Source organism: Podarcis tiliguerta (assembly GCF_965153285.1).
Source record: "Podarcis tiliguerta genome assembly, chromosome: 1".
NCBI lineage: Eukaryota > Metazoa > Chordata > Lepidosauria > Squamata > Lacertidae > Podarcis > Podarcis tiliguerta.
In genome coordinates this window covers 125,996,606-126,020,367 of record NC_139534.1, presented here as the reverse complement: position 1 = coordinate 126,020,367, position 23,762 = coordinate 125,996,606, and the positions used below count along the sequence as shown (strand labels likewise).

The 23,762-nt window shown below is 47.9% G+C and overlaps 1 protein-coding gene across 4 annotated transcripts in view; it reads left to right on the top strand.

Moving 5' to 3' along the window:
- The first annotated feature begins 2,147 nt into the window (after window positions 1–2,147).
- The window catches only part of PRKCH (protein kinase C eta), a 103,283-nt gene continuing 81,668 nt past the window's right edge, over window positions 2,148–23,762 (top strand). For all 4 annotated transcript variants that reach the window (XR_014510188.1, XR_014510189.1, XR_014510190.1 and 1 more), the window contains exon 1: window positions 2,148–3,553. Coding sequence is in view for 1 of the 4 variants with exons in the window: in XM_083436505.1 (XP_083292631.1) it covers window positions 3,206–3,553 (348 nt within the window). In the remaining 3 variants the exon portion in view is untranslated. The remainder of the gene's footprint in view (window positions 3,554–23,762) is intronic.

The window sequence follows — 23,762 nt, the reverse complement described above, 5'->3', positions numbered from 1 at the left end:
TTGGAAGGGATTCCAAGCACTATCTAGTTCAACCCTCTGCAATGCAAGAAGGGTTGCAACAAGCATTACAATTTAAGCCAGGCTAACTTCCTGTTGAAGCGATAGCCTGGGTGATGGGCCATTAAGGAGACCAAAGGAAAGGTGCTCTGTGTGAGACTTTCAACTCTATAAAGTGGCAGTGATGTGGCCTAGAATCATAATAGCAAGCAGAGTTGGGGGCAGGCATGCTAGATCTCTGCTTGAACCTAAGGCTGCAGCTCTGGGAGAAACAAGACCCTCATGGGGTGTTAATGCCGTGAACCTCTCCATCGCAGGCTCAGGTTGTATATCTATATAAATAAACCATATATCACAAAGACACCACAGCCTCCACTATGCCTCATTCCCAAAAGAATACTCGAAACTTGGATAAGCGCCTCAAACCGCTGGAATTTTGCGCCGTTTGGAGATTAGGCTGGTGTGCAGCAATCTAATATGAAGATGCATTTATTTATTAAATTTTATTTATTAAATTTAAATACTGCCCTTCATCCAATGATCACCTGAATTTGCAATATAAACACACACACACACACAGACAGACACAAATCATACCATAGTGACAAGCAGAAGCAATGACCTGAAGGAGCGTCTCCACCCCCATCGTTCTGCCCGGACACTGAGGTCCAGCGCCAAGGGCCTTCTGGCAGTTCCCTTGCTGTGAGAAGCAAAGTTACAGGGAACCAGGCAGAGGGCCTTCTCGGTAGTGGCACCCGCCGTGTGGAATGCCCTCCCATCAGATGTCAAGGAAATAAACAACTCTCTGACTTTTAGAAGACATCTGAAGGCAGCCCTGTTTAGGGAAGTTTTTAATGTTTGGTGTTTTAGTGTGTTTTTAATATTTTGTTGGGAGCCACCCAGAGTGGCTGGGGAAACCCAGCCAGATGGACAGGGTATAAAAAATAAATTGTTGTTGTTGTTGTACCCCTGCCCCCAGTTAACACAGTTAAAACAAATGAATTTTGCAAACGGAATCTAAAAAGGAAGAGGGGGCAAAGCAAAGAGAAACTAGATATTTATTTACCATTTGGTGACCCTTTATTTCATCTCTTAATGACAATCACGGGACAGACCAGTTATCATCCATTTGACAACAGATATGGCTGTCATAATATCAACATACGAACATCAAATTGGCATCGCTGTGACAGGTTGATGGTGTGTTCCACTACGATGGACAAACCAAATTCCACCCTCCTGATAACTCCAAGCTGCATAATGAAACAAAATTTAATTTTTAACTGACTTGAATAGGAATGAATATGGGATGTTTCTTATTTGTTATGATGCCTTACTTATTGTTTTCATGTTCAGCTTTGTAAATTTATAAAACCCAATTAAAATATGCTTTTAAAAAAGGGGGGAGGGGAATAAAGAAAGCAATTTTATTTTATTTTATTTTTTAAAAATGCAAAGCAAGATGCGCCTCCACGTGGGTTAAGGTGCAAAGAAGTTGAGAGGAGGAAAAATTGCACTCTTCTTTTCCGGCTGCTCCTGTCCTCTGAGACAAGATGTTAATTTTGCTGACAAACACTGACAAACTGGAACGTGTCCAGAGGAGGGCAACCAAAATGGTCAAAGGCCTGGAAATGATGCCTTATGAGGAACGGCTAAGGGAGCTGGGCATGTTTAGCCTGGAGAAGAGGAGGTTAAGGGGTGATATGATAGCCATGTTCAAATATATAAAAGGATGTCACATAGAGGAGGGAGAAAGGTTGTTTTCTGCTGCTCCAGAGAAGCGGACACGGAGCAATGGATCCAAACTACAAGAAAGAAGATTCCACCTAAACATTAGGAAGAACTTCCTGACAGTAAGAGCTGTTCGACAGTGGAATTTGCTGCCAAGGAGTGTGGTGGAGTCTCCTTCTTTGGAGGTCTTTAAGCAGAGGCTTGACAACCATATGTCAGGAGTGTTCTGATGGTGTTTCCTGCTTGGCAGGGGGTTGGACTCAATGGCTCTTGTGGTCTCTTCCAACTCTGATTCTATGTGAAGAAGAAGAAGAAGAAGAAGAAGAAGAAGAAGAAGAAGAAGAAGAAGAAGAAGAAGAAGAAGAAGAAGATATTCCAGCTGTGGCTCCTCCTCCGAGAAAGAAAGAGGGAGGGAGCGAAGTTGCCAACAGAGATTCAAATAAGTGGCTTTGGAGACACACCTTCCTGGAGGAATCTGAAGGTGTAGGAATTGACCTTTCCCAGCATAGGAGCCAGGAGGGGGCGAGAAAGAGAGCTCTTTCCACTATGGGGTTTGGAGAGTCTGTGCTTGTGATAAAATGACAGCTGTAGTTCTGAAGAACAGGTTAGAGCTACACGCAGCAGCAGCCGCCGCCACCGGGACAAGTCCTTGCAAGGCTAGCTGGAAGCCCCACCCCTTGGCCTTCCCTTCTCGTGGGCTAGTCACATCTCTCAGGTGTTTCCCTTGCTCAACAACCACTTGTGTTGGGTTGTTCTCTCTCTGTGTCTCTCTGGAGAAGGAGGAGGAGGAGGAGACGCTCTTCTCAAATCACCCGGGCAGGAGAAGGAAGGAAGCAAACCCTGAGCAGAGAGAGAGGAAGATTCTGCCGAACTGAAAGCCTGCTCTCTCTTATCTGTGGATTTGTGGCTTGTGGTTTGGGTGAGCGGCTCAGGAAAAGGGGGGAAAGAGAGGTCCCCCCCCCTTCTCACTCTGCTGCAGTTTCTTCCTGAACTAAAGGGAGGGGGGAGAAACTGAAGCGGTTTGTCTGTGAGAACCAAGAACAGCTAAGGGTGTTCGGTTGCTGATGTGCACAGAGCCGGGAGCGCCGGGGTGTTTGGCACCAGACGGCAGGGATCTGGAAAGCTGCTTCTCTCTCTCTCTCTGTCTGTCTGTCTCTCTCTCTCTCTGTGTTTCCATGCTCCTCTTATCTCCCAAAGGAGGTGAAGGAATTAGCTCCTCTCCGCTGTGAAGAAGAGAAGTGATTCAGCAACTTGGTTCGTCTCGTTCCTTCCTGGAAAGGGAAGCCAGGGGGGGCAAAGGGCTGGGTTTGGGTCGGTGCCCTCGACAGCATGGCCCAGAGACCAGGAGCTGCCACCACCGGCTGCCCTGTCCCCTGAGGTCTGCCAAGCTGCTCTCCTGGCTACCACAGACTCAGTAGGACAGCACCTTACTTCTCCGAAGAGGACGCATCCCTCTGTTTCCCCCCCGTCTGGAGCCATGAAGTTCAACGGCTACATGAAGGTGCGCATCGGGGAGGCCGTGGGGCTGCAGCCCACCCGCTGGTCCCTCAGGCACACGCTCTTCAAGAAGGGGCAGCAGCTCCTGGACCCCTACATCACGCTGAGCGTGGACCAGGTGAGGGTGGGGCAGACCAGCACCAAGCAGAAGACCAACACGCCGACCTACAATGAGGAGTTCTGCGCCCCGGTCAACGACGGGCGGCAGCTGGAACTGGCCGTCTTCCACGGCACCCCCATTGGCTACGATGACTTTGTGGCCAACTGCACTGTGCACTTCCATGACCTCCTGCACGGCACCGGGTCCTCAGACAGCTTCGAAGGCTGGGTGAGTCACTGAGCGTCTCCTGGGGCTGTTTGGCTTCTAAGGGAGCTTGGCACCTGTGCCCATTTGTGATACGATGTGTGGTGTTGTCTACCAGGGCTGGGGGAAACTGTGGCCCTCCAGATGTGGCAGGACTACTAAAACTCCCCTTCTCCCTGGCCATTGGCCGTGCTGGCTAGGGATAATGGAAACTGGAGCTAGAAACATCTGGAGAGCCATTCGTTCCCCTATGCAGATGTGTATGCTCAAGGACTCTCTTCCCTGCTTTGGGGTACTTGATAGTTTGGGGGTGGAATCAAGCAGTGGCGTAGCGTGGGGGTGCAGGGGGGCCGGCCACACCGGGCGCAACATCTGGGGGGGGCTCTCGCACTCGCAGCTCTCTGCCCCTACCTGGCTCACTCACTCTAGGGGGCGCAAATTACTTGCCTTGCCCCGGGTGCTGACAACCCACGCTACACCACTGGAATCAAGGCTTTTTCAGGTGTGTATGCGCGCAAAAAACCTGGTTACCAGGGTAGTTAGAAGCCTGACACATAGGAATTTAAAAGAACAAATGAATTATCTTGCTGGGCCTGACCAAAGATCTCCCTCGGCCGTCATACAATGATGGACATTGCTATTGATTATTACATTTCTTACCCAACCTTCACCATGAGGTTCCAGGAATCATAGAATTGGAAGGGACCCCGAGGGTCATCTAGTCCAACCCCCTGCAATGCAGGAATCTCAGCTGAAGCATCCATGGCAGATGGCCACCCAACTTCTCCTTGAAAACCACCAAGGAAGGAGAGTCCACCAGCTCCCGAGGGAGTTCGTTCCATCGCTGAACAGCTCTTACAGTCAGAAAGTTTTTTCTGATGTTGAGTCGGAATCTCCTTCCTTGTAACTTGAAGCCCTACCCTCCAGAGTTTGAGAAAACAAGCTTGGTATTCAGACGATGGGCATCTACCAGGGAATGTCCGTATCTCAGTGGCAGAGCGTTTGCTGTGCATGCAGAAATTCCCAAGTTCAATTCCAGCATCTCCACGTCAAGCTGGGAAAGGTTCCTGCTTGAAGGCCTGGAGATTGAGATGGACCATTGGTCCAAGATGGCCTGAGGCAGCTTCCTGTGTTATTCTGTCCTCCGATCATGTGGCATTTGGAGGTTCATCCTCTTTGAACATGCAAGTACCATCCATACTGACTTACAAAGCCCCATACAGTGTAGGTTTTGAACCAGTGGAGGTCCCTATGAGTCCCAATGGGCAGCAGCTCCCAATGGTTAGTGTACTGGGCTATGCCAGTGAGTTTTTCCTTTGGATTATACAATCTTTGGCTGTGGTCTGCTAAATGGCAACATGAGAGGTGGCCTTCTCAGTGGTGGCACCCCAGCTTTAGAACTCTCTACCCTCTGTGACCTAGCAGAGCAGACCCTGTAGCACATGCTCTTTTAAGTCTTGGGCACCTGTCTTTCAGTAACATCTGATGCCAGTATTGTCGTTGTTAGATGAGCTGCTGCTGATTTTAGCACCTGCGTTGCGAATTTGAGGGTGTTTGAGTTGTAAACTGCTCTGAAATTGCTGTGCAACGAAGAGCACGTAGGAAATGTTTCAAATACACGAATCAATAGCACCTTTCGCCATCCTCACCAAAAAGAAGGCAGAACCCTGTTGCCCCAGGACTTTGGCCTGTTTTTTCCAAAGCCATCTCACCTAATGGCTATCGCTGCACCTTGTGACAAGGCGTTCCATCAGTTAATTATGTGTTTTCAGAAATCCTTCCTTTGCACCTTAACCAATCCCAGCGTCTGGTGTTTTTCGGGTGCACCTGGTGTCTGACATTTCACCCAGCCCTGCTCTGCGGCTGGTGCTCAAAATACCCAAAGGTGGTGCCTAGCATTCTTGTAATATATATTTTTTTCTGGGTAAGCCAATGTTTATTTCTCCAGGGAAGAGATGGTTTGATTGCTTCTCAGCAGGATCCGAAGCCTTCTTTTTGACTAAAGCCGCATCCAAGTCTATGAGCTACATATTAATGAAAAGAAATTGGAAGAGAAATGAATCAGATGAATGGGTTTTTCAATCAGAATTCCATTTTCATTGAAACCCCTGCATTTTAATGGCTAAAACAAATGGGGCTCATTTGAGGGAGGGGGGTGGGAAGGGAGGGAGAAGAGAAAACAGTAACTTTGAGAGTCACCGAAAGCACAATTCAACACGGGTTTATTCAGCAATAAATCTCCTTGTTTCTATGGGATCTTGCTGCTAGGTAGGTACGTGTGTGTGTGGAGTCGCAGCCTTAAAACTTTTCAGAAAGATTAGCCGGGTCCTCTGAGTGGCCAGGCATGGTCTATTTTATCTTTTATCCTGTGCAGTTCAAAATCCCGCACGTTTGCAAAAGGTGGAAGATTTGCTGCGTGAAGGTGACATAATTTTTTTTGCCAACTATCTTGCACATCTAATGAGAAGGCTAGAGAGCATGTTTACACCTCGCGGTCATTTAGGCATCGGCAAGAAATGTGTGCCTATTGATTTCCCGCATCAGAAGACATGGGGGTATTTGGAAATTTCTCAGGAAAGATGCCAGCTATTGAAAACCTTACACTTCAAATGTATTGGCCGGGGGGGGGGGGGACCTCTAAGCTGGCAATCCCCGTTGCCACATGGGGTGAAGGCACGTTGAGCACGTAGACAGCCCTTCTGCTACAGAATTATTAAAGGCACAAGTTCTTTGTACCCCCTTTCATCCGGTTGCTGTAGTGCTGAATGTGTCAGGCAAACACACACTCAGAGAAGCAGGCCTCAGCTACCTTGTTAGAGCTTTCTTGTTGGAGATTTGCTGCTGCCTTTAAATCAGACTCGCTTGGTGGTGGATAAGCCTATTAATTCCACTTTATCGTTTCCCCCAAATCTTATGTTCAGTTTGTAGCAGCTTGTGATTTGAAAACCCTCACAGAAATTCACTAGTGTGAATTTGTGTGCATTGCTCCTAAGGAAGACATTTTGTGTGTGCATTTTTGCCTAATGTAAATATTCCCCCCCTTAACATTGCACTTTTGCGCGTTGCTATCTACGAACACATGCATTTTTATTTATTATTTTTTTTAAATCTACACTTTCCCCATATATATATATGGTTTTTGAAGGCTTGGTTTCTTTGGAAAACCACATTGCAAAATTCAGAGGAAGTTTGAAACGTGCCTGTGTTTCGGTTTGTTTTGGGAAGCATTAATTCAGAACTAGGTTTGCATTGAAATGAGAGCTGGGCAGAATTGTCCCCCATCTTTAGGGGGAATCTGTGGAACACCCAGTGGCATAGCGTGGGGGGTGCAGGGGGGGCCGGCCGCACCGGGCGCAACATCTGGGGGGGGGGGGCGCTCGCACTCGCAGCTCTCTGCCCCTACCTGGCTCACTCACTCTCTCTCACTGCAGTGCTGGCTGTGCGAATCCGATCCGAGCCGCCGGGTCGCCGCCCACTGTGGAGGGGAGGGTGCCAGGCGTGCGGTGCGGTGCGGAGAGAGAGCGAGGGACTATCTGGGGGAGGGACAGTGCAGCGGGGGGGGCGCAAATTACTTGCCTTGCCCGGGGTGCTGACAACCCACGCTACGCCACTGGGAACACCCGCTCCCCCAGAGCTCATTGGACCCTCTACACCCATCAGCTCCTGCCAATGTAGCCGGCAGTCAGATGATAGGAGTTGTGCTCCAACAACAGCTGGAGCTCCACAGGTTCCCCATGCCATAGATAGAGTTAGAAGGGACCCCCGAGGGTCATCTAGTCCAACCCTCCGCAGTGCAGGAATCGCAGCGAGAGAATTCCTTGCCCTGGTTTTCCTATAATCTCCCAAGTCTTCTGCCAGGGCTGACTCCTTCATCCTCTTCCTCCATCATTTCCACTGGCACTTAAACACCCCTTGCTTGCAGGCAGCTCCACTGCTGATGGAAGACAATAATAATAATAATAATTTATTTGTACCCCGCCTAAATTAATACCTCATCCTTTGCGATGTTAGTTATTTTCTGCTTTTCATAGCTTATTTCGCGGGCCTTTGGACTGTGCCCGTGCAACAGAAACTGACAAGGCTATGTGCTCCCTGCTGAACTCTTCAAATGACCACTGAGCCTACAGGGAAGGCGGCTGAGATATTCCTGAGGGGGGTGGGCCACACAGCAGTCCTCCCCGCATCCAATAATACAGTGGTGCCCCGCAAGACGAATGCCTCGCAAGACGGAAAACCCGCAAGACGAAAGGGTTTTCCGTCTCCAGAGGCGCTTCGCAAGACGAATTTCCCTATGGGCTTGCTTCGCAAGACGAAAAATGACGAAAAAATTTGAATTTTTTTTTTTGCTCCAAAACCCCTTATTCTGAATCGCTAAGCTGCTAAAAGCACTTTAGCAGCAAAACCGCTAATCCCCCCCCTTAAAAAGCCGTTTTTAGCCCTTAAAATGTCAATAGCGCTAATAGTGCTACTCCGTCAATGGGCTTGCTTCGCAAGACGAAAAAACCGCAAGACGAAAAGACTCCCGGAACGGATTCTTTTCGTCTTGCGAGGCACCACTGTATACAACACACCACAATGCCATTGAGCTGATTCAGAGATAACGGATAAACTATGGCTTCACCACTGTTCCTGAGGCTTTCAGACGGCTGCTGAGCCTCTTCAGTGTGTCCAAACAGTCCTCTCCTAGCAAACAAGCAGCAACGGGAGTGAGAAGGAGTCAGCTTTGAACGTTCCTTCATTTCAGGGGGTTGGACTTAGAAGGCGATTGAGTCGGATCCGGACCCTGGGCCTTAGTTTGCCTACCCATGGATTAGACATTCTCCTGGAAGACAGATTTACTGAAGGCTCAATTGCCTTCTAAATTGCCTTCTAAATCCGGCCTGCGGAGGGTTCGGGAATCAGCATGTTTTTACATGAGTAGAATGTGTGCTTTTATTTAAAATGCATCTCTGGGTTATTTGTGGGGCCTGCCTGGTGTTTTTACATGAGTAGAATGTGTCCTTTTATTTAAAACGCATCTCTGGGTTATTTGTGGGGCATAGGAATTCGTTCATATTTCCCCCCCAAACTATAGTCCGGCCCCCACAAGGTCTGAGGGACAGTGGACCGGCCCCCTGCTGAAAAAGTTTGCAGATCCCTGCTCTTCACCATGAAACTAAATTGGATCTTCACGTTCAAAGGTGAAGTATCAAGTACTTGTGGATGACAACAGGGTGGCTGGAACCGTCCTTCCTGCCCTGTGAGCTGCCAAAGCATTCTGGCTGTCCATCACTGGAAACAGAACACTGGGCTTGGTGGAATTGGTGTGATCTAGCCAGGCAGTGCCTTGTGCTCGTACTTATAGATTCTTTCTGAGCCTTAAAGGAAATGTCGCTATGGGTCCTGCGCAGAAAGAAAAGAGTGAGCCATTAAACAATAGCTTTCGAACACAGACGGGTGCCAATAACTTTAAAACACAGACAGGTTGCTTTGAGAGCTGCCTTATGAAATTTAGAACAGTGTGAAATTCTGAAGGACGACATCAGTTCACATCTTGTTTTGGGGAAGTGTGAGTTTGTTAGGTTCACCTTTAAATGCGAACTTAATCAAATTTCTCCTGTACTCAGATGAATATTGCGAGGATAGAATGCTATGCCTTGATCAAGCCTTTGAAAAGGAGGCTAATGTTCAGCGGCTTCCACTTTTCATGGCAGTCCTGCAGGCCAGGCAGATAGGAACACATTTACTGAGTTGTTTCAGGGTGGGTAGTCCTGGGGTTTTGCCTCCCGTGGATCTGCCTTAGCTGCTTCAGGGGAGGAGAGCCTGTGGCTTTTGTTAAGCCATCTGAAGTTCCACTTGTGATCTTGCTTCTTGTGGCAGGTATTAGACAAAGGTAAACAAAACTCTTGGCCTCCCTCTGAGCCTCTGTGTCCATTAGGCAACGTGGGTGGAGTTTGTTTGAACATATTCGTTTCAACTTAACAAATGAGGTTTTGCCCACACATGACCCATAGAGAGAGCCACGCTCCATGGGGAGATGTCGATCGGCTGGTTCTGTAGCAAGAGTGGGATCTTAAGAGGAACGACTTTCGTTCTTAATGTTGCATCACGGACCGAGTTCGGTGGTTTCATTTCTGATCTTTTTTTGTGTGGGTGGGATTCAATCACATGCAGGCAAATTTGGGTCGCCCAATTAAAGCAAATTTGGTACTGCGGCAGAACAAACCTGTTCTCTTCCCCACCCACCCGCTGAACCTTTCTGCAGTAAGGTTCATGACGGGGGAACACAGTGGAAAGTGTGGGGTGGAAATTTATCGAGGCGACATTGTATATAACCTCTCTGCAACCAAATCAAGGTCAACGCACGAGAATCAGGCTGCCTGGAAGCGATCCAAGCCTCACTGGTATTCTTATTCTGGCAGTGTTGCAGCACTGCAGCTTCTGGATTGGCTCTTGCACGGAGGAGCTCAGTGTGGATATGTTGCCACATGCATGACATCGCTTCACATGGCAGTTGGATATGTGCCTGGCATGGGGCATAGCAAGTGTGTGTGCGTCACTAGGGTCAGGGACAGGTTTGTTGTTGTTTAGTCATTTAGTCGTGTCCGACTCTTTGTGACCCCATGGACCAGGGCACGCCAGGCACTCCTGTCTTCTACTGCCTCCCGCAGTTTGGTCAAACTCATGCTGGTAGCTTCAAGAACACTGTCCAACCATCTCGTCCTCTGTTGTCCCTTCTCCTTGTGCCCTCCATCTTTCCCAGCATCAGGGTCTTTCCCAGGGAGTCTTCTCTTCTCATGAGGTGGCCAAAGTATTGGAGCCTCAGCTTCACGATCTGTCCTTCCAGTGAGCACTCAGGGCTGAATTCCTTCAGAATGGAGAGGTTTGATCTTCTTGCAGTCCATGGGACTCTCGAGAGTCTCCTCCAGCACCATAATTCAAAAGCATCCATTCTTGGGCGATCAGCCTTCTTTATGATCCAGCTCTCACTTCCATACATCACTACTGGGAAAACCATAGCTTTTATTATACGGACCTTTGTTGGCAAGGTGATGTCTCTGCTTTTTAAGATGCTGTTTAGGTTTGTCATTGCTTTTCTCCCAAGAAGCAGGCGTCTTTTAATTTCGTGGCTGCTGTCACCATCTGCAGTGATCATGGAGCCCAAGAATGTAAAATCTCTCCCTGCCTCCATTTCTCCCCCCTCTATTTGCCAGGAGGTGAGCTCCTCATATTCCCATTCTTGACTTCAGCTCTTCTCATTTCCCCATTTGCAAATATGCGCATTCGTGTGTCCTCACGAAAATTCGCCAGCATTTTAGTGTGAATTTGCCTTATCCAGGGACGCATACCCCTGCTTGTTTCGCTCGCCAATCCCTGCCAAATCCCCACCAAACCCCACTCCCCAAAGCCCCCTGGCAGGGCCGTAACTCAGCAGAAGGACATGTGTTGGGGATGCAGAAGGTGCCATGTTCAGACCCTGGCATCTTCAGGTGGGGCCTGAAATGTCTCCTGTTTGAAATCTCACAGAGCCACTACCCATCATTGCAAACAAGGCTGAGCTAGATAGACATTACAGTACAGTACCAATATTTTCGAGTCACTTCCCAAAACTATTTGCAATAGAATAACATATATAAAACAGTTACATATATAAAACCTTGAAAACAGCTTCTTTATCTTGCTGGCTAGTTATTTATCTGTCATCTGCCTTTCTATGTATATGGAGACTGAATTAATATGGAAACTATAATTAATCCAGAATGCAGCAGCTAGACTGGTGACTGAGAGTAGCTGCTGAGACCATATAACATTGGTCCTGAAAGACCTATATTAGCTCCCAGTACATTTCCAAGCAGAATTCAAAGTGTTGGTGCTGACCTTAAAAGCCCTAAATGGCCTCAGTCCAGTATATCTGAAGGAACATCTCCACCCCCAATGTTCAGCTTGGACACTGAGGTCCACCTCCGAGGGCCTTCTGGTGCTTCCCTCCCTGCGAGAAGTGAGGTTGCAGGGAAACAGGCAGAGGGCCTTCTCGGTGGTGGTGCCTACCCTGTGGAACGTCCTCCCACCAGATATCAAGGACATAAACAACTACAGTATCTGACTTTTAGAAGACATCTGAAGACAGCCCTGTTTAGGGAAGTTTTTAATGTTTGATGTTTTATTGTGTTTTTAATATCCTGTTGGAAGCCATCCAGAGTGGCTGGGGAGGCCTGGCCAGAGGGGCATGATATAAGTAATAAATTGTTGTTGTTGTTGTTGTTTACCAGATTAATAAGATACAGAGTAATGCAAACCCATTTGCCTTTCTTGGAACCTTGTGATATAATTTTATTGTGTTTGCTTTTGGTGTGGCAATCTGCCCCTGCATGTTTAGCGCCAGATATCCCTTTCTACTTTTATTCCATTTACCCTGTGCTGTTATACTCCGTTATGTTATAAATAAATATATGCAAATAAAGTTAAGAAACTGTTGCATTTATAACAACAGTTGCATATATAAAAAAATAAATTTAAGAACAGTTATAAATATAAAAAGTAGTTTTAAGCGTGTGCCTAAAACCAATTTAAATCCAGTACAAACTCCAGCTGAGATAATGATTTTCAAAGGCTCCTTAGAAGACTAACGCCTTTAAGCGGCACCAAAAAGAGCAGGTGCCTGGCTGATTTGCAGTGGCAAGGAGTTCCGAAGGGTGCCGCATTAAAGCTCCAGTTCTGACACCATGAGGAAAATAGCTCTGGATAAGCTGGTATGCGGATCGATGCAGTGATCAAATAGGAATGTAGGGGATGTGGTGATCTCTTAGATATCTTTGTCTCAAGCTGTCTTCATACACCAATACCAACACTTTAAACCTAGCCCGGTAGCTAATTGACAGCCAATGGCATGGCTGTATGAAGCAAACTCCTCTTCTACTGAAGAGGAGGTTAAGGGGTGATATGATAGCCATGTTCAAATATATGAAGGGGTGTCACATGGAGGAGGGAGAAAGGTTGTTTTCTGCTGCTCCAGAGAAGCGGACACGGAGCAATGGATCCAAACTACAAGAAAGAAGATTCCACCTAAACATTAGGAAGAACTTCCTGACAGTAAGAGCTGTTCGACAGTGGAATTTGCTGCCATGAAGTGTGGTGGAGTCTCCTTCTTTGGAGGTCTTTAAGCAGAGGCTTGACAACCATATGTCAGGAGTGGTCTGATGGTGTTTCCTGCTTGGCAGGGGGTTGGACTCGATGGCCCTTGTGGTCTCTTCCAACTCTATGATTCTATGATTCTATGATTCTACTTTAGGCTTGCTCCCTTCCAGAACTGAGGCCTTGCCAGGTCTGTGACTCATGCAAAAATGCAGGGAGTGGGCTCAGAACAGGTAGTTCTGATGTTGCACATGCCTTTCATTTGATAGTCCCCCCCCCCCCCCAAGAAGCAGAAGGAGATGTTGCATCAAACCTGTCTCTCCTTGGGAAGGGCTCCATCGTCTCCAGTCACCTGTCTTCTCCCAGACACAACCCACTGGAAATTCCACGAGGCACAACCGCAAGGACTTAATCAGTCTCTCAAGCCTTCGACCCAGATCCTCTGCTTTCTTTCCAAAACAAAACCAAAGCAGCAGTAGGGAAGCAGACATCTGTAATAAGGGCTCCACGGCTGCTGTAATTACATCGCAACCTCTTGTCTTGGTGCCAGAGGGGCATGTCAGACGAGCACAGCTGTTTTGACATATTTTGGCAGAGGTTTTCGTGTGCGGCAGGTGCAGAGCAAAGTGCGCTTGGGCTGTGTTGCACGCTTAAAAAAATATTATTTGGTTTTTCAGATTAAAATTTGACAGTCACATATCCAACATGCAACATTAAAACAAGATTCTAAGGAATCTCTTGGGCTTCCCTCTTCCCCTTTGTGGGTCCTGTCGTTAATCATTTCCTCCTGCAACTTTTATGAAGATCCAATTTTTTTACCTCTCCACTGTGTCCAAAATTCACCATTAAACTACAAGTGATATTCCAATCCTACTAACGATTTTAACTGTTTACAATGGTTTTTAAGATTTTAAATTTTCCCCATTCCTTATTGAAATTTCGGTCTTCCTGATTTCTGATTCTTCCGGTCATTTTAGCCATTTGGGCATCATCTGTCAACTCGATCGGCCATTCTTCTCTGGTAGGGACTTTATCTTCTTGCACACATTAAATTTTGACGCGAGTTTCTGAGTTTGGGATTTGAGTAGCAGCGGTCAGAAAACCCTCTCCTTGCAGCAGATCTCCTGTGCCTCACCTAGTCTTTCATGCCACCCAGGCTCAAGATGCTGCGAAACAGAAAATGGTGCCCCGCCTCTTCTTTGTTGGACGTCCTCCTGTCACACCCCACAGACACTGCCTGAAGTTACTGGAGGTGGCCTGGGTGCAATGAAGGTTGAAGAAGGAGGAGGAGGAGGATGGACTTGATATCCCACCTTTCACTCCCCTTTAAAGGGTAAAGGGACCCCTGACCATTAGGTCCAGTCGCGGACAACTCTGGGATTGCGGCGCTCATCTCGCTTTATTGGCCGAGGGAGCCAGCGTACAGCTTCTGGGTCATGTGGCCAGCATGGCTAAGCCACTTCTGGAGAACCAGAGCAGCGCACAGAAATGCCGTTTACCTTCCCGCCGGAGCGGTATCTGTTTATCTACTTGCACTTTGACATGCTTTTGAACTGCTAGGTTGGCAGGAGCAGGGACCGAGCAATGGGAGCTCACCCCGTTGCGGGGATTCGAACTGCCAACCTTCTGATTGGCAAGTCCTAGGCTCTGTGGTTTAACCCACAGCACCACCCGCGTCCCTTTTCACTCCCCTTAAGGAGTCTCAAAACGGCTAACAATCTCCTTTCCCTTCCTCCCCCACAACAAACACTCTGTGAGGTGAGTGAGGCTGAGAGACTTCAGAGAAGTGTGACTAGCCCAAGGTCACCCAGCAGCTGCATGTGGAGGAGCGGGGAATCGGTTCACCAGATTAAGAGTCCACTGCTCTTAACCACTACACCACTCTGGCTCGGGACATGCCGTCCCTCCTGCCTGTCTCCAACCTGCCACCTGAGGCGGCCTCCTGACTGAACCTCACAGGCCTGGCAGTCCCCTGAGCTGCCCTTAGGAGCCATCACTCTCTCTCATGCACCTAATCTTTCCCAGCAGTTGGGAGAGGGCAGAATTCGAACGATTAGCCACATGGAGCAGTCTACATACAGGCCAGAGCAGGGTCCAATGTTTGTCCAGGACAAAGCACAGGACCTTCTGGGAATGCAACGTTCCGTGCCTTCGGGCTGGGCGATATATTGATAATATCGTCCAAAACCGGTTCGAAGTCCATAATTTTTGACCTGGCCACATGATGCAAGTGTGTCTGTGTGCTAAGCAGAAATCACAATGTGGGGGAAACCACGAAGCCAGCCAATGCCTCCACAGAGCTCCATCCTTATTTCAGACATTGTGATATACCGGTATATCGCGGTGCTCAACTGGTGATATATCACGAAGTTGAAAACCAGATATTGCATAGTCCTCCTATGCTAAGCAGTGAAGCCAAACAGATAGGCAGTTAATGGCTAAATCTTGGCTTGGTCACCAAAGGCTTCCCACTCCTCTGGCCTCTGGCCTACCCCTCACCACTGAATCGCATCCCTTATACATCTCCTGGGATAGCTCAGTCAGGAGAGCATGGAAATCTCAGTCTCAGGGTTCTGGGTTCAAGTCCCACATTGGACAAAAAGATTCCTGCATTGCAGTGGGTTCGGACTAGGTCACCCTCGTGGTCAACTCTACAATTCTGTCATTCTTCTGTTTCCTCTCTGTGAGTCACGGTGCAGCTGCCAAGGGCTCTGATTTTTCCAAGAGGGAACAGCAACAGAGTCCTTGGAAGATTTATGAATTTTGCTTGCTCTCACCTTCTCCTGCCAGTGTGGTGTAGTGGTTAAGAGCGGTAGTCTCGTAATCTGGTGAACCGGGTTCGCTTCCCCGCTCCTCCACCTGCAGCTGCTGGGTGACCTTGGGCTGCTCACACTTCTCTGAAGTCTCTCAGCCCCACTCACCTCACAGAGTGTTTGTTGTGGGGGAGGAAGGGAAAGGAGATTGTTAGCTACTTTCAGACTCCTTCGGGTAGTAATAAAGCGAGATATCAAATCCAAACTCCTCCTCCTCTTCTTCTTCTTCTCCTTGATAAGCTAGTCTTCTTCGTGCAGGGAATTCTCCCAGCCCACCCAGAGCAGCATTCAGTCATGTGAACAGCCCCCAGTCTGAGGTGTTGTAGTCCAGACACCATTTCATGTTGTTATTCTTGTTGTTCCCCACCCATATGACTGTAAACCAGGTGTCAAAAAATTAAAAAAGGGTAGTCAGGTGTCCTCCTTTACAGAGGCTGCTCCTCTATTCAGTGGCGTAGCGTGGGTTGTCAGCACCCGGGGCAAGGCAAGTAATTTGCGCCCCCTAATCCGTGGATTTGCGCCCCCTAACCCTAACCCCCAGATGTTGCGCCTGGTGCGGCCGCCCCCCCCTACACCCCCCATGCTAAGCCACTGCCTCTATTTGAAGCAGATGCCTGCAGAATGCAGGATTTAAATCTCCCCTCGTGAGTTCAATCCTGCTGGGTGCTTCTTCGCCAATGTGCTCTCTGTCCTCACCACTGAAGGTACAGGCAGCCGGGGCAACCCAAGCTATCAGGCACGTGACACCATTATTTGTTTGTTTATTTGTTTATATTTATATACCACCTTTATCTTCCAAGGAACTCAAGGTGGTGTACATACTTTTCTCCTCTTCCCCATTTCACCCTCACAACAACCCTGTGAGGTAGGTTCGGCTAACAGATGGGGACTGACTCCAAGCCCACCCAGTGAGCTTCACGGTCGGGATTCGAACCCTGGTCTCCTGGGTCCTAGTCCAACACTCTAACCACTTGACCACACTGTTGCTAGATGGTGTTTTCATGTTGTTGTTTTTTTAAGAAACTGCTGTTGAAAAGTGGGGCATTTAGAAGTCAGTAGATGATGAAGGAGCCATTTGGGGTTGTTTCACAGACTTCGTGCTTCTGAATCTGGCACCTCAGCTACTGTTTTCCACAGGAACTGAGCTCCGCGCAGCAAAGCACCCCTGTGGCCCGTTGAGAAACCCACACTGCAGACGCGTGTGGGTGTTTCTCGCGCCTCACAAGCTTCTGTGATCTTTCCATTTCTCGGCTCTTAATTTTTCCGGTCGGTCATTAGTTTCTTGCACTATTTACCACACAGCTATTTATAGCAGAGGCAGCTCAGTCGGCTGCGCTCGAGAGCAATCTCTGGCAGAAAGAAAGTGCCTGGTGAGCAGGGAGTAAGTCACTTGGAACGGATGAGGCCTAAACCTGAACAGCGCCTTCTTCAAGGACTGGATTCTCCCCACTCTGGCCCCTACGTGTGGAGGCGGACATGTGTATTTATTTTTATTATGATTAAATTTATTAAATTTATATAACCGCCCTTCATCAAGAGATGAAGCGGGGTGGTTCACAGAACAAAATACAAGATAAAGCACAAGTAAATGATTGAACCAAAACAATAACCCCACCTCTGACATTCCAGACATTTGTGTGGGGCCACAAAGTTGGAGCACAGCACACAGTGGATCTGTGGAACTCCCTGCCACAGGAGTCAGTGATGGGCCCCCAACTTCGTTGTTGTTGTTTAGTCGTGTCCGACTCTTCATGACCCCATGGACCAGAGCACGCCAGGCACTCCTGTCTTCCACTGCCTCCCGCAGTTTGGTCAAACTCATGCTGGTAGCTTCGAGAACACTGTCCTACCATCTCGTCCTCTGTTGTCCCCTTCTCCTTGTGCCCTCCATCTTTCCCAACATCAGGGTCTTTTCCAGGGAGTCTTCTCTTCTCATGAGGTGGCCAAAGTATTGGAGCCTCAGCTTCAGGATCTGTCCTTCCAGTGAGCACTCAGGGCTGATTTCCTTCAGAATGGAGAGGTTTGATCTTCTTGCAGTCCATGGGACTCTCAAGAGTCTCCTCCAGCACCATAATTCAAAAGCATCAATTCTTTGGTGATCAGCCTTCTTTATGGTCCAGCTCTCACTTCCATACATCACTACTGAGAAAACCATAGCTTTAGCTATACGGACCTTTGTTGGCAAGGTGATGTCTCTGATTTTTAAGATGCTGTCTAGGTTTGTCATTGCCCCCAACTTAGACAGCTTCAAAGGAGAATTGCGCCAAATCATGGAGGAGAATGCTATCGACAGCTGCTATTATTTATTGCATTTCTATTCCACCTACCCCTCAATGAACTCAAAGTGGCATACGTGGTTCTCCCCTTCCTCATTTAATCCTGACAAAAGCCCTATGAGGAAGGTTAGACTGAGTAGAAGTGACTGGCCCAGGGTACCCAGCGAGCTCCATGGAAGAGTGGAGAATTTAACCCTGATCTGCTCTGCTTCCGTGGTGAAAGGCAAATAATGTATGTGCCTTGAGATGTCTTAATATTGTGGTCTGGCTCAAGAAATATTACCTCATGAGGCAAAGGAAATAACTTAACTCTTCTATGTATAAAAGCTTCGCTGGTCTGACAACTGAAACTTCAAGACTGGTGACAAGATGGGATATTTCTGGTCAACCTCAGGTGAAAGACATCGCTCAGTATCTTTAAGGCTGCCCCTTATATAGACACCCAAGAGATCGCTCTCTGAAACCTTTGTTCACACAAGCAAGCAGATATACCTGGGCAGAAATGGTTCAGTTTCCTTGGAGTGACAACAATAGCTTTGTAAGACAGAGAGTGGTCCTCTACGTACAGTCATACCTTGGGTTACAGATGCTTCAGGTTGCGCGTTTTCGTGTTAAGGACACGCCAAAACCCAGAAGTACAGGAACGGGTTTTGGCGGTCACGCATGCGCAGAAGCACTAAATCATGCTTTGCGCATGCGCAGAAGCGCTGAATTGCAACCCACGCATGCACAAACGCAGCGCTGCAGGTTGCGAACGTGCCTCCCCCACGGATCATGTCCGCAACCCGAGCATCCACTGTACTGGCCACCAAAAGAATAAAAATAAAAATCAGGAAAAAGGAGTTAGATAAAATCACTATAAATTGTTGTGGTGATTCAGAGGTTTAATGTGAAATCAAGCTGGATTTGTGTTCGTTGGTGTCTCTGGTAACTTCTCTCTCTTACACCATGGGTGTTGGGCTTATATTATGGATGGATGTTCCATATTCTTTTTTTAAAATCAGTACTATGGCTTGTCATGGCCTTTGCTAGGACAATACGTTTAAAGGGAAGAATTCAGCTACAGAGTGGCTTCATCAAGGAATTACCCTGATGAAACGTCAGCCTTTAACTGCAGCGCTAGGAGAAACCACAAGTGTCCCGGGTTGGATGCTATTTCATAGAATCATAGAGTTGGAAGAGACCACAAGGGCCATCGAGTCCAACCCCCTGCCAAGCAGGAAACACCATCAGAGCACTCCTGACATATGGTTGTCAAGCCTCTGCTTAAAGACCTCCAAAGAAGGAGACTCCACCACACTCCTTGGCAGCAAATTCCACTGTCAAACAGCTCTTACTGTCAGGAAGTTCTTCCTAATGTTTAGGTGGAATCTTCTTTCTTGTAGTTTGGATCCATTGCTCCGTGTCCGCTTCTCTGGAGCAGCAGAAAACAACCTTTCTCCCTCCTCTATGTGACATCCTTTTATATATTTGAACATGGCTATCATATCACCCCTTAAACTCCTCTTCTGCAGGCCTTGTTTCTTTATCAGGAATGTCCTAATAATAACACAACAAGTTTACTAAGTGCTTTATATTATAATGGCTCTGTATGGTAGACCAAATATTACCTTCCCATTAAAGGTGGAACGCTCTGTGTGCTGTCTGAAGTTGTGTGATTTGGTGAGGGCTACCTTACAAGCTCCCAGCTGAATTGAAATTTAAACCAGGAATCTCTTGCACAACCATTTGCTTGTTCTAGCTGCTACACCTGCTCTGCATATTTCAAATACTTATTTTCTTTCCGCAATGCTTATACAAAGACATTTGAGCACCCCTTTCTACAATATCTTATGACGGAAGGGAAACACCCAGGATTACTTTGCCTTGTGATTGTCCATGGTTTCTGTAGGGGAACTTATGTAACATACTTCCTGCATTCCACTTTTGTGTATTCACTTTAAAGGGAAGCTAGAAAGATGAACTAGCAACTGCCTGTGTCTTCCGCCGAAGGAGACCTGTGCCAAATAGAGCAGTGATTTCGGAAGAAGGGCCATCTCTGCGACTAATGGGAATATTTGGATAAGCTGGGGGATTTCCAGAGTTGACAAAATCTAGGCCAGATACAATATGAGCTGGAAACTTTTTTCTTTGGTATTGTTCTCACAATGGGTGTTGTTGACACAAAATGCTAAAAACAGAGTTTATCGCTTCTATAAATTGAAACAGCCAATTTGATGTGAAGTCCCCCCCCCCTTTCTTTTTTTGCATAATACACACAAAGAGATGTTTTCTAGATCCATCCTTTGGGGTGGGGGAATAGAACGCCTTAATAATAATAATAATAATAATAATAATAATAATTTTTATTTATACCCCGCCCTCCCCGGCCAAGGCCGGGCTCAGAGCGGCTTACAAGCAATAATAAAAACAAGATGAATGATTACAACTTAAAAACAAAAATAAAATACAACATTAAAATAATGGAACATTAAAATATTAAAATGTAGCCTCATCGCAGGAGGAGAAGGAAAAGAAAAAAGAGAGGGAGGGAGGGAATCAAATTGGCTCCAAGCCAAAGGCCAGGCGGAACAACTCTGTCTTACAGGCCCTGCGGAAAGAAATCAGATCCTGCAGGGCCCTGGTCTCATGAGACAGAGCGTTCCACCAGGCTGGGGCCAGTGTTGAAAAGACCCTGGCTCTGGTTGAAGCCAATCTAACTTCCTTAGGGCCCGGGACCACTAGGGTGTCGTCTCTGCATCAAGGCCTCTCTTCCTGGCATTCCCAACTGCAAAGGATGAAACCCCATCTGTGCCGCCATGGCAGAACAAGGTGGTTTGTAAATCTCCTTTTTTAAGAACCTTCCATGTGCTGGGCTTTTAGGTGGGGCTGGCCCACCCATGAGGCAAGGTGAGGTGGCCGCCTCAGGCGGCAGGATCCACAGGAAGAGCAGGCCTTCTTCTGCTGCTGCTGTTGCTGCAGCTGCAGTGACAGTTGTGACACACTGCCTGTCTCCTTGACAGCCCCTGCCATGCTGCGTCTACAGTGGTCTTACGGCGAATAGGAGGTGCTGCTGGTCTCCTACCACCAGCGATTGTGCGCCTGGGGTGGTGCGTGTGCCCTGCACCCAGGGGCGGGGCAAGCCAGGGCACAACGCTCTGCGAGGACCTCCAAGTCTGTCTGCCTTCTCCCAATCAGCCGCCTTACAGCTGAGGGGGAGGTGGCGGGCAGACGGCTTGGGGCAGCGCGGAGCCTGCGGGCACCCAAGCCACCGCGTCACTCCCAGGAGAGACGCGTGGCTCGAGTGCGCTGCAGGCCCTGCAGTGAGCGCTGCCTGGTATTTTGTCACCCCCCTTAGTTGTGACACTCGGGGCAGCCCGCCCCCACCGCACCCCCTTCCTCCGCCCCTACCTCCCACCCCTAGGGGCTGCTCCCTGGGGGTCTCCTGGGCTCTGCGCCCACCTGGCATGATTCTGAGCAGACCACTTCCCCCCTTGTTACGGCCTCTGATTCCCACGTCAACTATTGTGTAAGGTTGATTGGGTTCCTTCTCCTTGTTCCTGATCTTCACACACTCCCTTGTTCTCAATGTTAACCTTTATCAGGCTGCCAATGGCAACTAAAAATGATGCTTATCTTCTACGTCCACTGTGGCAAGAGTGTCACAATTGACAATTTTTGCTTGTTACAGGATCCCTAGCCTGTAACAGGTATGTGTGAGTGAGAGTCTACCCCATCCCCTGCCTGTATGAATTAAGGTTTATTTCCCTCCGGTTTCCATTCCTCATTCCCAGGGTTTCTGTTTATCGGGGAAAGAAGACCCTTGCTCTCACAAGTTGCTAGCAAATAAAGTACGGCTGCCATATGTCTGCAATTTCCTGGACATCACCAGGATTCGTCCTTCAAAAGTGGCGTCTAGGAGGAATTTTCTCATATCGCTTGAAATGTCCAGGAAAACCCAGGCATACGGCAGCCCATATCCTTTGTGTTGGTTGTTGGGGTATTTTGCCAATTTCCAGAAAAATACCGGTAGCTCAAAAACTTTGGGCAAACCATCAACAACTTTTGTTTCTGGATTTTCACTTTTTGAAATATGGCAGCCCTAAAACAGCTTTGTAGCTTTGTTTCTGTTCTGGTTGTTTATCCTGGTATCCTTGCGTTCCCTTTTGCCAGGAAAACATCCTTGAATCATGTATCTAGATCAACTTGGCATACACAGCAGGGTTTTGTTTAAAGCTCACAATCTTCTCCCACCCTTGTTACCGGATCCCTAGCCTGTAACAGGTATGTGTGAGTGAGAGTCTACCCCATCCCCTGCCTGTATGAATTAAGGTTTATTTCCCTCCGGTTTCCATTCCTCATTCCCTCTGAATACCAGCGGCAGGGAATTGCAGGAAGGGAAAGCACTTTTGTGCTCTAGCTCTGCTGGCGGCCGTCCTGCGGGCACTTGGTTGGCCGCTATGAAAATGGCAGACTGGACTTGGTAAGTCATTTGGCCTGATCCTGCTGGGCTACTCTTCTATATTCAGAGGGAGACAGCTGCCCTGGGCAGCAGATGATAAGGGGTAAGGCTGGGAGATACATCCATATATCGCCCAAATCTTTGAAGTCCATATCGTAATATCAGTTTCGTAATTTTAAATCTGGCAATGCATCGCAAATTGTGATGTGTGTGTGTGTGTTATGCAAACAACACAATGCGGGGGGCGGGGGGCGGGGGGGCCCTGAAGCCAGTCATTGCTTCTCTTGATTCCTGCAGCCTCTGTTAACTGAATCACAAGTACAGGTGCCGGCAAAAATCACAAGGTCCATCCTTATTTCCGACATTGCGATATATCAGTGTATCGTGATATATCACAATGTTGAAAAGACAGATATCGCCCAGGGGTGTGGAGAGATCACAGCTATATGTAACACTGAGTCTGGCCTGGCCTCCTGCCCCCAGGTGCGCTCTGCTGTTCGTTTCCTCGTTTCGAAGCGAATTTCAACTGCTTTTGTATGTGGAATTGGGGAACCTGCCATCTTGTCCTTTGCCTCGGGCAGCAAAATGCCTTGGGCCGGGCCTTGTGCAAACACCTTGTGACTGGAATAGTTCTGTATCATGCAACCCTCACCCTTTGCTAAGAATCTGGCACCTGTGCAGGCAGAGTCACTTTTTGCACCCTGCAATGCACTCCATGAGTCCTGCCTGGGACATCATGATGGTGATGATGATGATGATGATGATTTATACCCCGCCCATCTGATTGGGTTTCCCCAGCCACTCTGGGTGGCTCCCAACAGACTATTAATAACACAATAAAACATCAAACATTAAAAACTTCACTAAACAGGGCTGCCTTCAGATGTCTTCTAAAAGTCAGGTGGTTGTTTATTTCCTTGACATCTGGTGGGAGGGCATTCCACAGGGCGGGCGCCACCACCGAGAAGGCCCTCTGCCTGGTTCCCTGTAACCTCACATCTCGCAATGAGGGAATCACCAGAAAGCCCTCAGAGGAGGACCTCAGTGTCTGGGCTGAATGATTGGGGTGGAGACGCTCCTTCAGGTATACTGGGCCAAAGCTGTTTAAGGCTTTAAAGGTCAGCACCAACACATGAGCAGCTTGCTTGCAGGACCAACAAACGGCTTGATGATGGATGAAAGATGCAACTTAATGACACAATGTCATGTGCTTCAGAAACTTGAGCTCTAAACAGGGTCAAGTTCAATGTGTTATCATTCATCTATAAAGTCCTGGGCAACTTGGGGTGGTACTGTCTGCAGTATTGCCTTAACCCAATATTGCCTTGTGTTAAACTGCTTTTACCAATAATTTTATTGCTTTAATTTTTTTTTGTAAACAGACATGAGGATTTTTCCTATGATCAGGCAGTGTATCAAATCAACACATTTATAGCACATGGCGAGGAACAGTAGCTTACTTCCCAGCACCCTTAACAAACTACAGTTGTTCCCAGAATTCTTGGGAAACGACACGTGCTTTAAATGCATGGACAAAGTCTATAGGGGCTATGGGTAGAGTAGTAGAGCTTAGATATAGGGTTCACCCCCTT